General features: G+C 42.1%; 1 protein-coding gene across 2 annotated transcripts in view; it reads right to left on the minus strand.

The window, feature by feature from the left end:
* Positions 1 to 14,633, minus strand: part of carmil1 (capping protein regulator and myosin 1 linker 1) — a 395,677-nt gene that overhangs the window by 140,645 nt on the left and 240,399 nt on the right. For both annotated transcript variants that reach the window (XM_080204317.1, XM_080204310.1), the window contains exon 20: positions 12,647 to 12,701. In XM_080204317.1, the coding sequence (XP_080060443.1) occupies positions 12,647 to 12,701 (55 nt within the window). The remainder of the gene's footprint in view (positions 1 to 12,646; positions 12,702 to 14,633) is intronic.

The raw sequence follows: 14,633 nt of genomic DNA on the forward strand, positions 1-14,633 counted from the left end.
CACAATCAGTCCTTCCAGTCTGTCGAGCACCTCCTCTCTAGTAACAGTATTGTAACTGTATAGTAACTGTCACTGCAATACAACACCATCTTGCATCTTGACAGTTCTTGCACAAACTTGGTTTGTTACTTGTGGAGGAAATGTTCGTGGTACTCTATTTCTGGTACATGGGTCACATGATAAAGTTCTTTTGCTCTTCCTATTTGGACCTATTTGGCATGTCTTCTATTGACCATGTTATTATTACACCTGAGTTGTTCTTTATTCCATATATCTGCTTCCTTCTCCTGCACTCTTGTCGTCACCACTTACAGTTTGGTCTCAGCCCATTTCAGCTCCACTTCCCTCAGTTGCTTTCTCAACAACTCATTTTCTTTATCTTCATAGTCATCTCAAGTATCCTTCGCTGGGCTGAAAATCTTCAGTGGTCCTCTCTATTACAGAGTTCTCTGGCATGAATACAATCTTTAACCTGTTTTTGAATTTGTTCCAACTCAGCTTCATTTTACATTACCGCATTAAGTTGTCCTTCCTTTTGACTTCATTTTGTCAACTTTTGCAACATTTTAAATTATCCGTTAACCATTTCACTTTGATTTTGTCTTCTCTACAGCTTTATTTCCTTTTGTGATTCCTCTTTATGTTCAATAGCTCCTGGTTACTGAAACAGAATCTCATTCTCAGCACGTACTAGCTTTACTCTTGATCTATTTGTCACATGTAAAAATTGCTCCATCTATTCGGTTCATCAGTTTGAGCTTTTTCCCAAAGTGAGTCTGTCATTCTCTTCTAACAACATTGGGAAATGATGTCTTCCTACTTGTGCTTTGCATATTTTCAGATAACTGCCACATTTTTTTTCGTAACTGTTGGATTGAACTCTACTTCTCTCTTCAACAGTTCTTCCTTCTTATTTTTAATTGGACAGTTCTTCTGAATTGCTAATTTGTTCAACAGTTGTGTTTTCTCTTTGGGTTTGTCCATTGCTATGGCCTCCACAGCACTCTTGAACGCCAGACAGTTTCTGCCTATTCAGAATGCCCGATTTTTCCAGTTATTTTGTGTACTCCACATGACTAGTTGTTTGATCATTCAGTTGGATCTCAGAAAGATTCCCAATATACTTTGGTGAATGATAGCTATGCTTTAATTTCTGCTTCAACAGCATGGTGACTCTAGCATTAGATGATACAGGATGTCGTATATGAGTGCCACAGATCAATCCTTGAGATGCTTCACTCTGAGGTGATCAGTTCTCTCACTAATCACAAAACTGATCGTGTCCATTACATGGGATTCCCTTGGCTCTTCTCATATTCCATGCTATGACCTCTGTTGCTGAGTTCTCCTTTCGCCTTTTTCTATTAACCATTTTTACCTTTTATTCAAAGGACCACAATTTTTTAAGATTCTTTAGCTTGTTTTCTTTTCTTTTTTTGTTCCTAAACTTCCAGTCTTCACTACCTGCAGTTCCTTGGTGCAAGGATAGTTCCCTGCAGGCCCTGTTCAGATTGGGAGATCTGCAATCTCAGCTTTTCACTTCCTCATGCTATTGGGGCAAGCTTTGCAGTTCCCGGAGACTTCTCTTTTTACTTCTCAACTTGTGTAACTGAAGCAACTCTCTGCCTTCTATTTCTTCTTTTTAAATCTGGACCACAGCTAGGTTCTAGCTGAGTATATCTTCCTTTTACTTCAAACAGCCCTGGCCTTTTCTCTTTAACCCAGGTTTCACTTCACCTGCTCCTGAAGGCTAATTTCTTTTCATTATAACTTTCTATATTTTTCCAAATCTGGCTGCAATTCTGTGACACACCCACTGCTGGGATTCTCTGGTTTCACTGCAATGATTGGAGTTTTGGCTAATCACCACATTCTCCATTCCCGTTATCAACGGCAGCAAGGAGAGCAAGATTGGAGAATTCTGGCCACTATCTACAGGGGTTTGCAGCTGTAGGGTGCCCTGGTGTCATGTTCCAGCTGCTTATGATGTTAACTACATGGCTGCTATGGAACATAGAACATTACAGCGCAGTACAGGCCCTTCAGCTCTTGATGTTGCGCCAACCAGTGGAACCAATCTAATGACCCTCTAACCTAAACTACTCCAATATTATCCATATGTCTATCCAATGACCATTTGAATGCCCTTAAAGTTGGCGAGTCCACGATTGCTGCTGGCAGGGCATTCCATGCCCTTACTGCCCTCTGAATAAAGAACCTACCTCTGACGTCTGTCCTATATCTATCACCCCTCAATTTAAAGCTATGTCCCCTTGTGTTAGCCATCACCATCTGAGGAAAAAGGCTCTCACTGCCCACTCTGTCTAATCCTCTAATCATCTTGTATGCCTCAATTAAGTCACCTCTTAACCTTCTTCTCTCTAACAAAAACAGCCTCAAGTCCCTCAACCTTTCCTCATAAGACCTTCCCACCATACCAGGCAACATCCTGGTAAATCTCCTCTGCACCCTTTCCAATGCTTCCACATCTTTCTTATAATGCAGCGACCAGAACTGTACGCAATACTCCAAGTGCGGCCGCACCAGAGTTTTGTACAGCTGCAACATGATCTCACGGCTCTGAAACTCAATCCATCTACCAACGAGAGCTAACACACGCCTTCTTAACAACCCTATCAACCTGGGTGCCAACTTTCAGGGATTTATGCACACATACACCGAGATCTCTCTTATCATCCACACTACCAAGAGTCTTTCCACTAGCTCAATATTCTGTAATCCTGTTACTCCTTTCAAAGTGAATCACCTCACACTTTTCCGCATTAAACTCCATTTGCCACCTCTCAGCCCAGCTCTGTAGCTTATCTGTGTCCCTCTGCAAACTGTACCATCCATCTGCACAGTCTACAACTCCTCCGACTTTAGCGTCATCCACAAATTTACTAACCCATCCTTCTACACCCTCATCTAGATCATTTATAAAAATGACAAACAGCAGTGGCCCCAAAACAGATCCCTGAGGCACACCACTAGTAAGTGAACTCCAGGTTGAATATTTCCCATCAACCACCACCCTCTGTCTTCCTTCACCTAGCCAATTCCTGATCCAAACTGCTAAATCACCCTCAATCCTATGCATCTGTATTTTCTGCAGTAGCTTACCATGGGGAAGCATATCAAACGCTTTACTAAAATCCACATACACCACATCAACTGCTCATCCACCTCTTTGGTCACCTTCTCAAAGAACTCAATAAGATTTGTGAGGCTTGACCTACCCTTCACAAAACCGTGTTGACTATCCCTAATCAAATTATTTCTCTAGATGATTATAAATCCTACCTCTTATAATCCTTTCCAAAACTTTGCCCACAACAGAAGTAAGGCTCACCAGTCTATAATTTCCAGGATGGTCTCTACTCCCCTTCTTGAACAAGGGGACAACATTTGCTATCCTCCAGTCTTCCAGCACTATACCTGTAGACAATGATGACATAAAGATCAAAGCCAAAGGCTCTGCAATCTCCTCCCTAGCTTCCTAGAGAATCCTAGGATAAATCCCATCCAGCCCAGGGGACTTAGCTATTTTCACACTTTCTAGAATTGCTAACACCTCCTCCTCATGTACCTCAATCCCATCTAGTCTAAAAGCCTGTATCTCAGCATTCTCCTCGACTACATTGACTTTTTCCTGTGTGAATATTGAGGAAAAATATTCATTTAGTGCCTCTCCTCTCTCTTCAAGCTCCACGCACAACTTCCCGCCACTGTCCTTGACTGGCCCTAATCATTCTTTTATTTCTGACATACCTATTGAAAGCTTTAGGGTTCTCCTTGATCCTACTGCCAAAGGCTTCTCATGTCCTCTTCTGGATCTTCTTAACTCTCTCCTTAGTTCCTTCCTGGCTAACTTGTAACTCTCCAGTGCCCTAACTGAGCCTTCACGTCTCATCTTTACATAAGTCTCGTTCTTCCTCTTCGCAAGAGATTCAACTTCCTTAGTAGACCACAGTTTCCTCATTCGACCACTTCCTCCCTGCCTGACAGGTACATATTTATCAAGGACTCACAGTAGCTGCTCCTTGAACAAGTTCCACATTTCAATTGTGCCCATCCCCTGCAGTTTCCTTCTCCAAATTATGTATCCTAAATCTCGCCTAATCGCCTCATAATTTCCTTTCCCCCAGCTATAACTTTTGCCCTTCAGTATATACCTATCCCTTTCCATCACTAAGGTAAACGTAACTGAATTGTGGTCACTATCACCAAAGTGCTCACCTACCTCCTAGTCTAACACCTGGTCTGGTTCATTACCCAATACCAAATCCAATGTGGCCTCACCTCTTGTTGGCCTATCTACATACTGTGTCAGGAAACCTTCCTGCACACATTGGACAAAAACTGACCCCTCTAACGGACTCAAACTATAGCTTTTCCAGTCAATATTTGTAAAGTTAAAGTCCCCCATAACAACTACCCTGTAACTTTCGCTCCTTTCCAGAATCATCTTTGCAATCCCTTCCTCTACATCTCTAGAACTTTTCGGAGGCCTATAAAAATACTCCCAGCAGGGTGACCTCTCCTTTCCTGTTTCTAACCTCAGCCCATACTACCTCAGTAGACAAGTCCTCATCAAACGTCCTTTCTGCCACGGTCAAACTGTCCTTGACTAACAATGCCACACCTCCCCTCTCTTTTACCACCTTCCCTGCTCTTACTGAAACATCTAAACCCCGGAACCTGCAACAACCATTCCTGTCCCTGCTCTATCCACGTCTCTGAAATGGCCACAACATCAAAGTCCCAGGTACCAACCCAGGCTGCAAGTTCACCCACTTTATTCCATATGTTTCTAGCGTTAAAGTATACACACTTCAAACCACCCTCCCGCCTGCCAGTACGCTCCTGTGACCTTGAAACCTTATCCATGACCTTCCTACTCCCAACCTCCTGTACACTGGAGCTACAATTCAGGTTCCCATCCCCCTTCTGAATAAGTTTAAACCCTCCTGAAGAGCACTGGCAAATTTTTCCAAGATATTGGTATCCCTCTGGTTCAGGTGTAGACCATTCCTTTTGTAGAGGTCCCACCTACCCCAGAATGAGGCCCAATTGTCCAGATATCTGAAACCCTCCCTCCTGCACCATCCCTTTAGCCATGAATGCAAACACTCTCTCTCTCTATTCTTCTCCTCGCTATCCCGTGGCACAGGTAACAAACCAGAGATAACAACTCTGTTTGTTTTAGCCCTAAGCTTCCACCCTAACTCCCTGAATTTCTGTCTTACATTCCCATACCTATTCCTACCTATGTCATGGGTACCTATGTGAACCACGACTTGGGGCTGGTTCCCCTCTGGTTCCCAATCAAAGACATCACGGACACTGGCACCTGGGAGGCAACATGCCAACCACAAGTCTCGCTCGTTCCCACGGAAGCTCCCATCTGTCCCCTTAACTATGGAGTCCCCAATGACTAATCCTGTACTCTTCTTCCCCCTTCCCATCTGAGCAACAAGGACAGACTCTGCGCCAGAGACCTGTACCCCATGGCTTATCCCTGTTGAGTCGTCCACCCCAACAGCATCCAAAACAGAGTACTTGTTTTGCAGAGGAACACCATGGGGGATCGCTGCTGACTGCTTCTTACCCCTTCTAGCAGTCACCCACGTATCACTTCTATCTCTCTGTAGAACTTTTATCAATAGCTGCCTCTGCTTCCCAAATGATCCTGAGTTCCTCCAATTCCAGCTCCAGGTCCCTAACGTGGTCCTCATGAAGCTGGAATTGGGAGCACTTCCTGCAGGTGTACTCAGCCGGGACACTACTGGTGTCCCTCACCTCAAACATCCCACAGGAGGAACACTGCACTGCCTGCACTGACATCCCTGTAACGTCCCTTACCAAGAAACAAAAAGAGAGAAAAGAAGGAAAAAAAACTTACCTGCTCTCACTCTGAGTCTTTTTCCTTAGGTTAGAGGAGGGGGGGGTGGGATTCGCTACACGGGTAGAGTATCGGGATTCCTCCCCATTCCAATTTATTGGGGGGGGGGGGGGGGGGGGGGCTGGGGACAGGACACTAGATGACTGGATCTAGTGATGCTGGATGACTCTGCCTGAGAGAGGACTTCACTCTGTGGTGTGATCCCTTACTCTCTGCTCCTGTTGGTTCAAGTCAGGTGAGTCTCTTCTGCTGTGCTGTCTAAAGAGACAGACAGCACATACACACCAGTACACGAATATACATCATTCATGAACAAACTATATGTGTATTACATGCAAGGATGGGTGCCATGCTCAGTCAGTAAACAATAATACAACATAAAATGATTAATGTGGCAGCGCAGAGTGAAAAACCTTTAATTAAACACTAACACATGCTCCATAGCAAAGGTACTTTATGAAACAAAGTAACATAAATACACCTAACAGAAACATGATACCTAACGAAAGCAAAGTAAAAAGAAACACAGAATTGGGATTTCTTGAAGTCAAGGTTGAAGTTCTGTAAGTTAACAAAGAGATTTGGATGACTAGTCAGCATGAAATAATATTCACAAGATGGATAAAAGTAACAGTAACCAAAGTGTGCTAATTGAAATTGCCAAACTGACTCTCATTAGTCGATGTGTTGCCATGATAAGAACATAAGAACATAAGAAATAGGAGCAGGAGTAGGCCATCTAGCCCTTCGAGCCTGCCCCGCCATTCAATAAGATCATGGCTGATCTGTCGTGGCTCAGTTCCACATTCCCGCCCTCTTCCCACAACCCTTAATCCCCTCGCTTATCAAAAACCCATCAGCCCGCATCTTAAAAATATTTAGCGAGGCAGCCTCCACCACCTCAACGGGCAGAGAATTCCAGAGATTCACCACCCTTTGAGTGAAGAAGTTCCTCCTCAACTCCGTTCTAAACCGCCCCCCCCCTTTATCTTGAGGCTGTGCCCCCTAGTCCTACTGCCCTTTCTGAGCAGGAAGAGCCTCTCCACCTCTATCCTATCCATCCCATTCATCATCTTATACATCTCAATGGGATCTCCCCTCATTCTTCTAAACTCTAACGAGTACAAGCCTAGTTTATTCAGCCTCTCCTCATAGCTCAACCCCCTCAACTCCGGCATCAGCCTAGTAAACCTCCTCTGCACTCCCTCCAAGGCCAAAATATCCTTGCGCAGGTGTGGCGCCCAAAACTGCACACAGTACTCCAGCTGCGGCCTCACCAATGCCCTATACAGCCGCAGCAAGACCTCCCTACTTTTATATTCAATCCCCCTCGCTATGAAGGCCAGCATCCCATTAGCCTTCCTGACCACCTGCAGGCTGGGTTTTTGTGACTCATGCACAAGGACCCCAAGGTCCCTCTGCACCGTCGCCTGCTGCAGTTTTTCGCCCTGTAAGTAACAGTCCTTCCTACCATTATTCCTACCAAAGTGGACCACCTCGCACTTGCCAACATTAAATTCCATTTGCCATTTCCTGGCCCATTCGCCCAGCCTATCTAGATCCTTCTGCAGACTCTCCACACCCTCCGCGCAATTTGCCGTTCCACCAATCTTGGTGTCATCAGCAAATTTCGACACCATACACTCGGTTCCCTCCTCCAGATCATCTATATAAATGGTAAATAGCTGAGGCCCCAGCACCGACCCCTGGGGCACTCCACTAGTCATCAACCCGAATAGCACCCATTAACCCCCACTCTCTGCCTCCTATTTGACAACCAATCCTCTATCCACGCTAACACCCTACCCCCAACTCCATGTCCCCTGACCTTCTGCAATAACCTCTTGTGAGGTACCTTGTCAAACGCCTTCTGAAAATCAAGAAAGACCACATCCACCGGCTCTCCTCTATCCACCGCCCTAGACACATCCTCATAGAACTCCAATAAGTTTGTCAGACACGACTTCCCCTTAATGAAACCGTGCTGCGTCTGTTCTATCAAGCAATTCCCCTCAAGATGCCTCGCTATTTCCTCCTTGATAATGGATTCTAACATTTTACCTACAACAGACGGGAGCTGTTTCTATTTTCCCCCACTCTTCTGTTTAATATAAAAAAAAAATCACTATGCCTGGACATGTCCCTTTTGCCTGTGGAGGGCAGGCCCTTTCATATGTAATTGTACCAAGCATAAATCAGCCACATTGAGAGTCCAACTGCTAAGTAATTCTTAGCATACTTGAGATTGTTCAGCAAATGCTGCCCAACTGTGGAGTACAGCTAATGTTAGACATTAGGTTCTGAGGTTTTTTATATTTTTATTCATTCACAAGATGAGGACATCACTAGTTAAGCCAATGGTTACTGCCTACCCCTAGTTGCCCTTGAAAAGGTGGTGGTGATATATCTTTTGACCTGCTACAGTCCATGTGCTATTAGAAAGGGAGTTCCAGGATTTTGATCCAGTGAAAGAACTGTGATATGGTTCCAGATCTGGTGGTATGTGGTTTGGAGGGAAAATACAGGAAGTGGTGTTCTTGTGCATCTGCTGCCCTTGCTTTGCATCACTAACAATCATCACCCTTTTCTCCTGCAGGACAGTTTTGCTCCCTTTGAAATCTGGCCTTCTTGAGCCTGCCCTGATGAGTGCAAGACGGAAAGCTTCAACAGCATTTCTCCTTTTTCAGCAATAATAATATCTTGGATTGCTCATGTTGTTTAAAAATACCGACAATAAATCCTGACTATGTCAATCAAACAGGGCAATGTTGACACTATATTTGAAAATTATAAATGGTTTAAAGCACAGGTCGGCATTTATGGGCTACGTGAGTGCTCCTTTCATAGAATCCCTATAGTGCAAAAGGAGGTCATTTGGCCCATCAAGTTTGCACCGACAGCAGTCCCACCCAGGCCCTATCCCCATAATCTCTCATATTTTCCCTGCTAATCCCTCTAATCTACACATCCCAGGACGCTAAGGGGCAATTTAGCTTGGCCAATCAACCAAACCTGCGCATCTTTGGACTGTGGGAGGAAACCGGAGCACACAGAGGAAACCCATGCAGACACGGGGAGGATATGCAGACACCACACAGTTAAGTGACCCAAGCTCAATCTGGTTTGTCATTAAACAAGCATGAATTAGAAGGAATAAAAAGTGGTTGATATTTTGGATATCTTGAAGGATTGCATGGTGTACACTTTGTGGAATTAGAGGCTAAGGATACATCTCCTTTGAATTTGGAGCAGGCTTCTCAATAGAAACAAGGTGGTTTGGAAGTATTGCAATAAGCATAACTTGCCCTCTGCTTTTACAACCTATGTGCGATATACAAAGTCCCTTTGCAGTGAGTTAGTGGTGTTAGCTATGTGTGAGTATTACTTTGATAGCTAGGGTAATAAATATAGATAAAATATCCATTAACTATGATATAGAAACATAAGTTATTAAAGCCTGTTATACAAAGGGATTAACAACAATTAGATTAACAACAGTTAGATCAGAAAGTCTTGTTTGAGAGAAATAGCTTTGGAATAATCAACCGTTTACAAGAATAGACATCAGAGGATTTGGGAAGTTACCTCATATGTCCTTTCTGAGACACGCATCTTTATACACCACATTTTATCGTCATCAAAGTAGCACTGCTTGATAGATACTGAAACTGAAAGGCTGCTCTCTCTGTTTGCAGTTCGGCTAATCACTGTGTATCATTCTAATAAAATCTGTTCAGTATATTCTGTCATGAAGTGGTTTGTGCTTATTTAAAACATGTTTCTGTGAACCAGAGAAGGAAGAACATTGGATATTAACCTAAGAAAGATCAAGATTGTGATGATGCTTGAAAAGGAGGACAAGGAGGACAAAGTCGATTGTCTAGAATACAGGAATCCACACTTCTGTATGGATGAAAACACAGGCACAACTTTTTGAGTGGCTTGTCATTTCTAGATGGTGAATTGAGAGTGCAGCAAGGAAACCAATAGAAGCAGCAGAGAGATAAAGCTGGGTATCAAAGCATTCATTGGAAAACTGACTGCAGAGTTACAGCTGATGCTCTCAACGGTATGTAAATTAAAAGATGAGGGAATTAAGGATTGAAATTGGAGGCACATCAAAGCATGAAAAATAGAAGCTCCTGGAGAGAAAGCTATGACAGCTAAGAGTACAATGAGAATGACTGCAGGAAATTTATTGAACATTGACAAAGTGGACAACAGGGTTACATGAAGTCAGAAAGGCAAAAAAGGAATGCCAACAAGTCCTAGCTATAGTGATACAAGCCATCATTGATGATATGACTATATGACCTCATGTTACAGATATTGGATAGCAACAAGCAGACAGTGACGATTTAAATTTAGGTACGAGGCAATGATATATTCCAGGGCTTAATAAAGAAAATGTTGAAAATCAAACATTCAAGATGCAGATGTTAGAAGTTTTTTTTGAGAAAGTGGTAGAGACTGGGGTGAGAAGGTGATGAGTAAGATAATAGGATAAGGACAATCATAGAATCATACAGTGCAGAAGAGGCCCTTCGGTCCATTGAATCTACCCCAAATGACAGTGGTCATAGGATTAAGAAAGGGAAGTTGGGTTGCTGGGTATATAGATTGCAGAGGATCGAGGGAGCAAGCTTCATGGATCGGGTACATTAGCTTATGGTGAAAAATATCAACTGAGCACTGAGAAGAGGCAGAAGAAACTAAGGCATAAGAAGTACATTTCTTGATTTTGAACACATCCAAAATTCGCTTTAGAATACAGATTAAATTACTGAAAGGGAAGTAAGGAAGTACTGGAAGCAGAGAGAGTCCTAAATTCTTACACAAAACACTGCTGCTGTGTTTTCTGAAAAGCTTCTAAATTGTAGAAGTGCAGGACAATGCAAAAACATAGCTGACTGCTGAGGATTTAAGATGAAACTCAAAATACAATTAAATCACAGCTACCATGAATAACAAATCTAATTGAAATACAGCTGGATTTGACACAGGTTGCTGAGTGACAACAATGTTATGGTGAACTCTATCCAATTTATTTAATAACCATTGGTGACATTACCAAGGTGACAATGTCTGACAAGATTTCTCCTTGCCAAGTAATGAAGCAAACACCTCAGGAAATGCATGCAAAATTGCTGTCCACCGTAGCCAGATATTCCTTCAGCTCTATAATGCAGTTAATTTAACTATCATTAATATTCTCTTCCAAGCATCTCATTTCTCTAAAATGTCAAATCACACTCAAGGCTAGCTAATTTTATACCCCAATCCTTCAGTTCTGCTCGTAATCTAAATGAAGCCCTTATTCATGCCTTATACAATGGCTTAAATGTTGTCTGCCCTCAATCATCCTTCATTCCACTTCAAATTGGAGTTCCAGAATTATTTTGCCCACCATGCTCTGAACCATAACTAGTGCATTAACATTCTCTTGAAAGTATTCTGAATATGATCTTACTGTTGGAGTAAAATAACCCATTTGAAATTCTGATTGTTACCCTAGCACTTGTGACTGTATTTTACATATCCTCGGTGACAGGTTTGAAGGTGGGGAGCTCAATAGATCTAAAAGGAGGCCCATTCATTGTTTATCTGCTCAACCCTGCCACAATCACACCTGTGGTGGAGGTGGTGTTGGGTGACATGCCCACTAGTTGGGCCAGTTGAGGAGCTTGTGTTAAGGGCCTTGTCCTCCCACTGATAGGAGTAACTGGCGGCATGAGAGGCCCAAGCCAACAAGAGTCCAGCAGGTTTCCCTGCAGGTTTTATCCTCCCCCAGGTTACTCTCTTAACTCATGGCCTCTCAAAAGCCAGCACCTCAAAACCCACTACCCAGCCATGATCCATCCAACAAGACCCCAAAACATATACCCAACAAGGCACCCAACAATTGGCCTCTGACTGGCCAACAGGTCTCTGAGGCCAGATCTCCTGCACCCAGAACAATGGAAACCATGCCTCCAGTCTACCAAACAGCTCATTAACTGTCAACTACAACCATAATGAGCATCCTCAAATACATGGTTTCATATGAATGAAGTTAGAGAAAAAATGATCAACAGTCAACCTCTCAACACAATATTATGCAGTGAGGGCTGCCACATCTGTAATAGAGCTGAATTCAATTCTGTATGATTACATTATTTCCACAGCTCTTTAATCTTGGTAATTCTCCCTGCCTCCTCCTCAACTCCTTCCTGTTCATTATTCTCAGTGTAGTAATATTGTGGGTTGAAGGCAACAATTAAGTGAAGAAACATGACAGTGTCTCACAAATCTCAGGAACACTGCAGCAATCAAAATCCCAAATAGGCTTCAACATCAATAAATCCCACAGTGAAAATGTTACATATCCTCATTGGTCAAAAACAATTGCTAAACTGCCCAGTGAATAAATTCAAGGTATCTTTCAGACCTCTCAATATTATTTGGTTCAAAATATACTTTAGGGATAACTAAACATATTATATACAACAGAATAACTGATATTAGAGACCAATGTTTCCTTCCAATTCTGATTTTTAAAAAAAGCAGGTTAGCAGCAAAGGAATCAAATCGACATTAGAAACAGAAAACATTAACAGTTGTAACTTTTGGGAACTTATCTGTTAGCATTTTAGAAATATTGAACGATTTTTAGTCTGTGTTTTTTTAAACTTTAAAAACTCCAGAAAATAAAATTAGAAATGCCTTATTCTTACTAGAACATCAAGTCAAATATCAACTTACTGATTCTTCATCCTGAATCATCTGCACAATGTTATCAAGCACAGGTGCAAGATTCCTGTAAAAGACAATATTTATTTATTTTAGTTCAAGAGATTTCTCAATTAGTACCAAAGAAATGTTATGATACAGAAAGAAGCCACTCAGCCCACTGTGTCTGCACCAGTGGAAAAAAACTAACCGCCATTCCAACCCCACCTTCCAGCACCTGGTCTGTAGTCTTGCAGGTTACTGTACTTTGGGTGTAGATCCAGGTACCATTTGAATGAGTTGAAGGTTTCAGTCTCCACTACCAAACTACGCAGCAAATTCAAGATGTCTACCATCCTTATGTCCTGTCTAATTCTCCTACTAATCAGCTTAAATCACTGGTCCCTGGTAATTTACCTCTCCTTGGGGAAATACATCTTTTTTGTCTTCTTTACTTCACTTCCTGTAATTTGTGCACCTCAATTAAGCCACCCCTCAGACTCCTCTGTTCTAAGAAAAAAATCCTTCCTTGTTGCTATAATTTTTACACCCTGGCTACCTTATTATAAATTTCTTCTCAATTCTCTCTATAGCAATTACGTCCTTCTGGTAAGGTGGTAACCAGGACTGTACACAAAATTTCAGCTGAGGCCTAACCAGTATTTTGTACAGTTCCTGCAGTACATCCCTGCTTTTGCATTCAATACCATGTCCAATAAAGAAAAGTATTCCATGTGCTTTTTTAAATTCCCTCATTGCTACCTTCAGGGATGTGTGGAAAGGTACTCCAAGGTGCTTCACTTTCTCCATCCCTCCCAATATTCTGTTCATTGAGTATTCCCTTGCTTTGTTTGCCCTTCCTAAATGCATTACCTCTTCTCTATGTTGAAATCCATCCATCACTTCTGTGCCTACTCAACCAAAACATTGGTATAATTCTGGAGTTGATAGTTACCCTTCTCACAATCAACAATGGCTAATTTTTGTGTCATCTGCAAATTTTCCAATCATACCACTCACATTTAAATTCAAATTATTTACACCTCAGACAGAAAGGAGCCCAACATTGATTCCTGTGGAACACCACGGGAAACCACTTTCTAATCACAAAAGCATCCATTAATCATTACCCTTTGTTTCACCTTTCTGAGACAATTTTGGATACAACTCACCACATTCCCTTGTATCTCATGGGCCTTTACTTTTCTGACAGATCTGCCAGTGAGACCTTGTCAAATGCCTTACTAAAATCCATGACGTCAACATCAACCACACTACCCTTATCAATCTTCCTAGTTACTTCCACAAAAAAAGATTAAATTACTAAGACATGACCTTCCTCCAACAAAACTATGCTGAGTTTCCCTGATTAATCCATTCCTTTCTAAGTGACAGTTTACCCTTGCTCTCAGAATTGATTCTAATAATTTGCCCACTACTGAAGTTAGATTGATTGGTGTATAATTATTTGGCCTATACCTTGCACCCTTTTCAAATAACGGTACTATGTTTGTAGACCTCTAATCCTGTGGTATCTCACCTGTATCAGGTGGGGATTGGAAAATGATCCTCAGAGTATCCATTATTTCCTCCCCAGCTTCCTTCAATAATTCGAAGAGCAATCCATCCGGCCGTGGTGATTTATCCACTTTCAAGGATGACAGACCCTCCAGTACTTCCTCTCTCATTATGCTTACTGTATCTAATATTTCACAATTCTCATCTTTAACTAGAACGTCTGCTTCATCCCTCTCCTTCATAAAGACAGAGACAAAGTACTCATTAAGAACTCTGCCCACATCTCCTGCATCCACAACAAAGTTACTTATACATCCCTGGTTCCTTAGTTATCCTTTTGCTCTTAATGTACTAAAAAACATCTTTCTTTTCCCCTTGAGTTTACCTGCAAATATATTTTCATATTTTCTTTTTACTTTCTTAATTTCCTTTTTTAACTTCATGTCACTTTCTATACTCCTCTAGATTTTCTACAGTATTGAGTTTTATATGATTGTCCCAG

This window comes from Carcharhinus amblyrhynchos, chromosome 2, assembly GCF_965287045.1.
Source record: "Carcharhinus amblyrhynchos chromosome 2, sCarAmb.v2.hapA, whole genome shotgun sequence".
Lineage (NCBI taxonomy): Eukaryota > Metazoa > Chordata > Chondrichthyes > Carcharhiniformes > Carcharhinidae > Carcharhinus > Carcharhinus amblyrhynchos.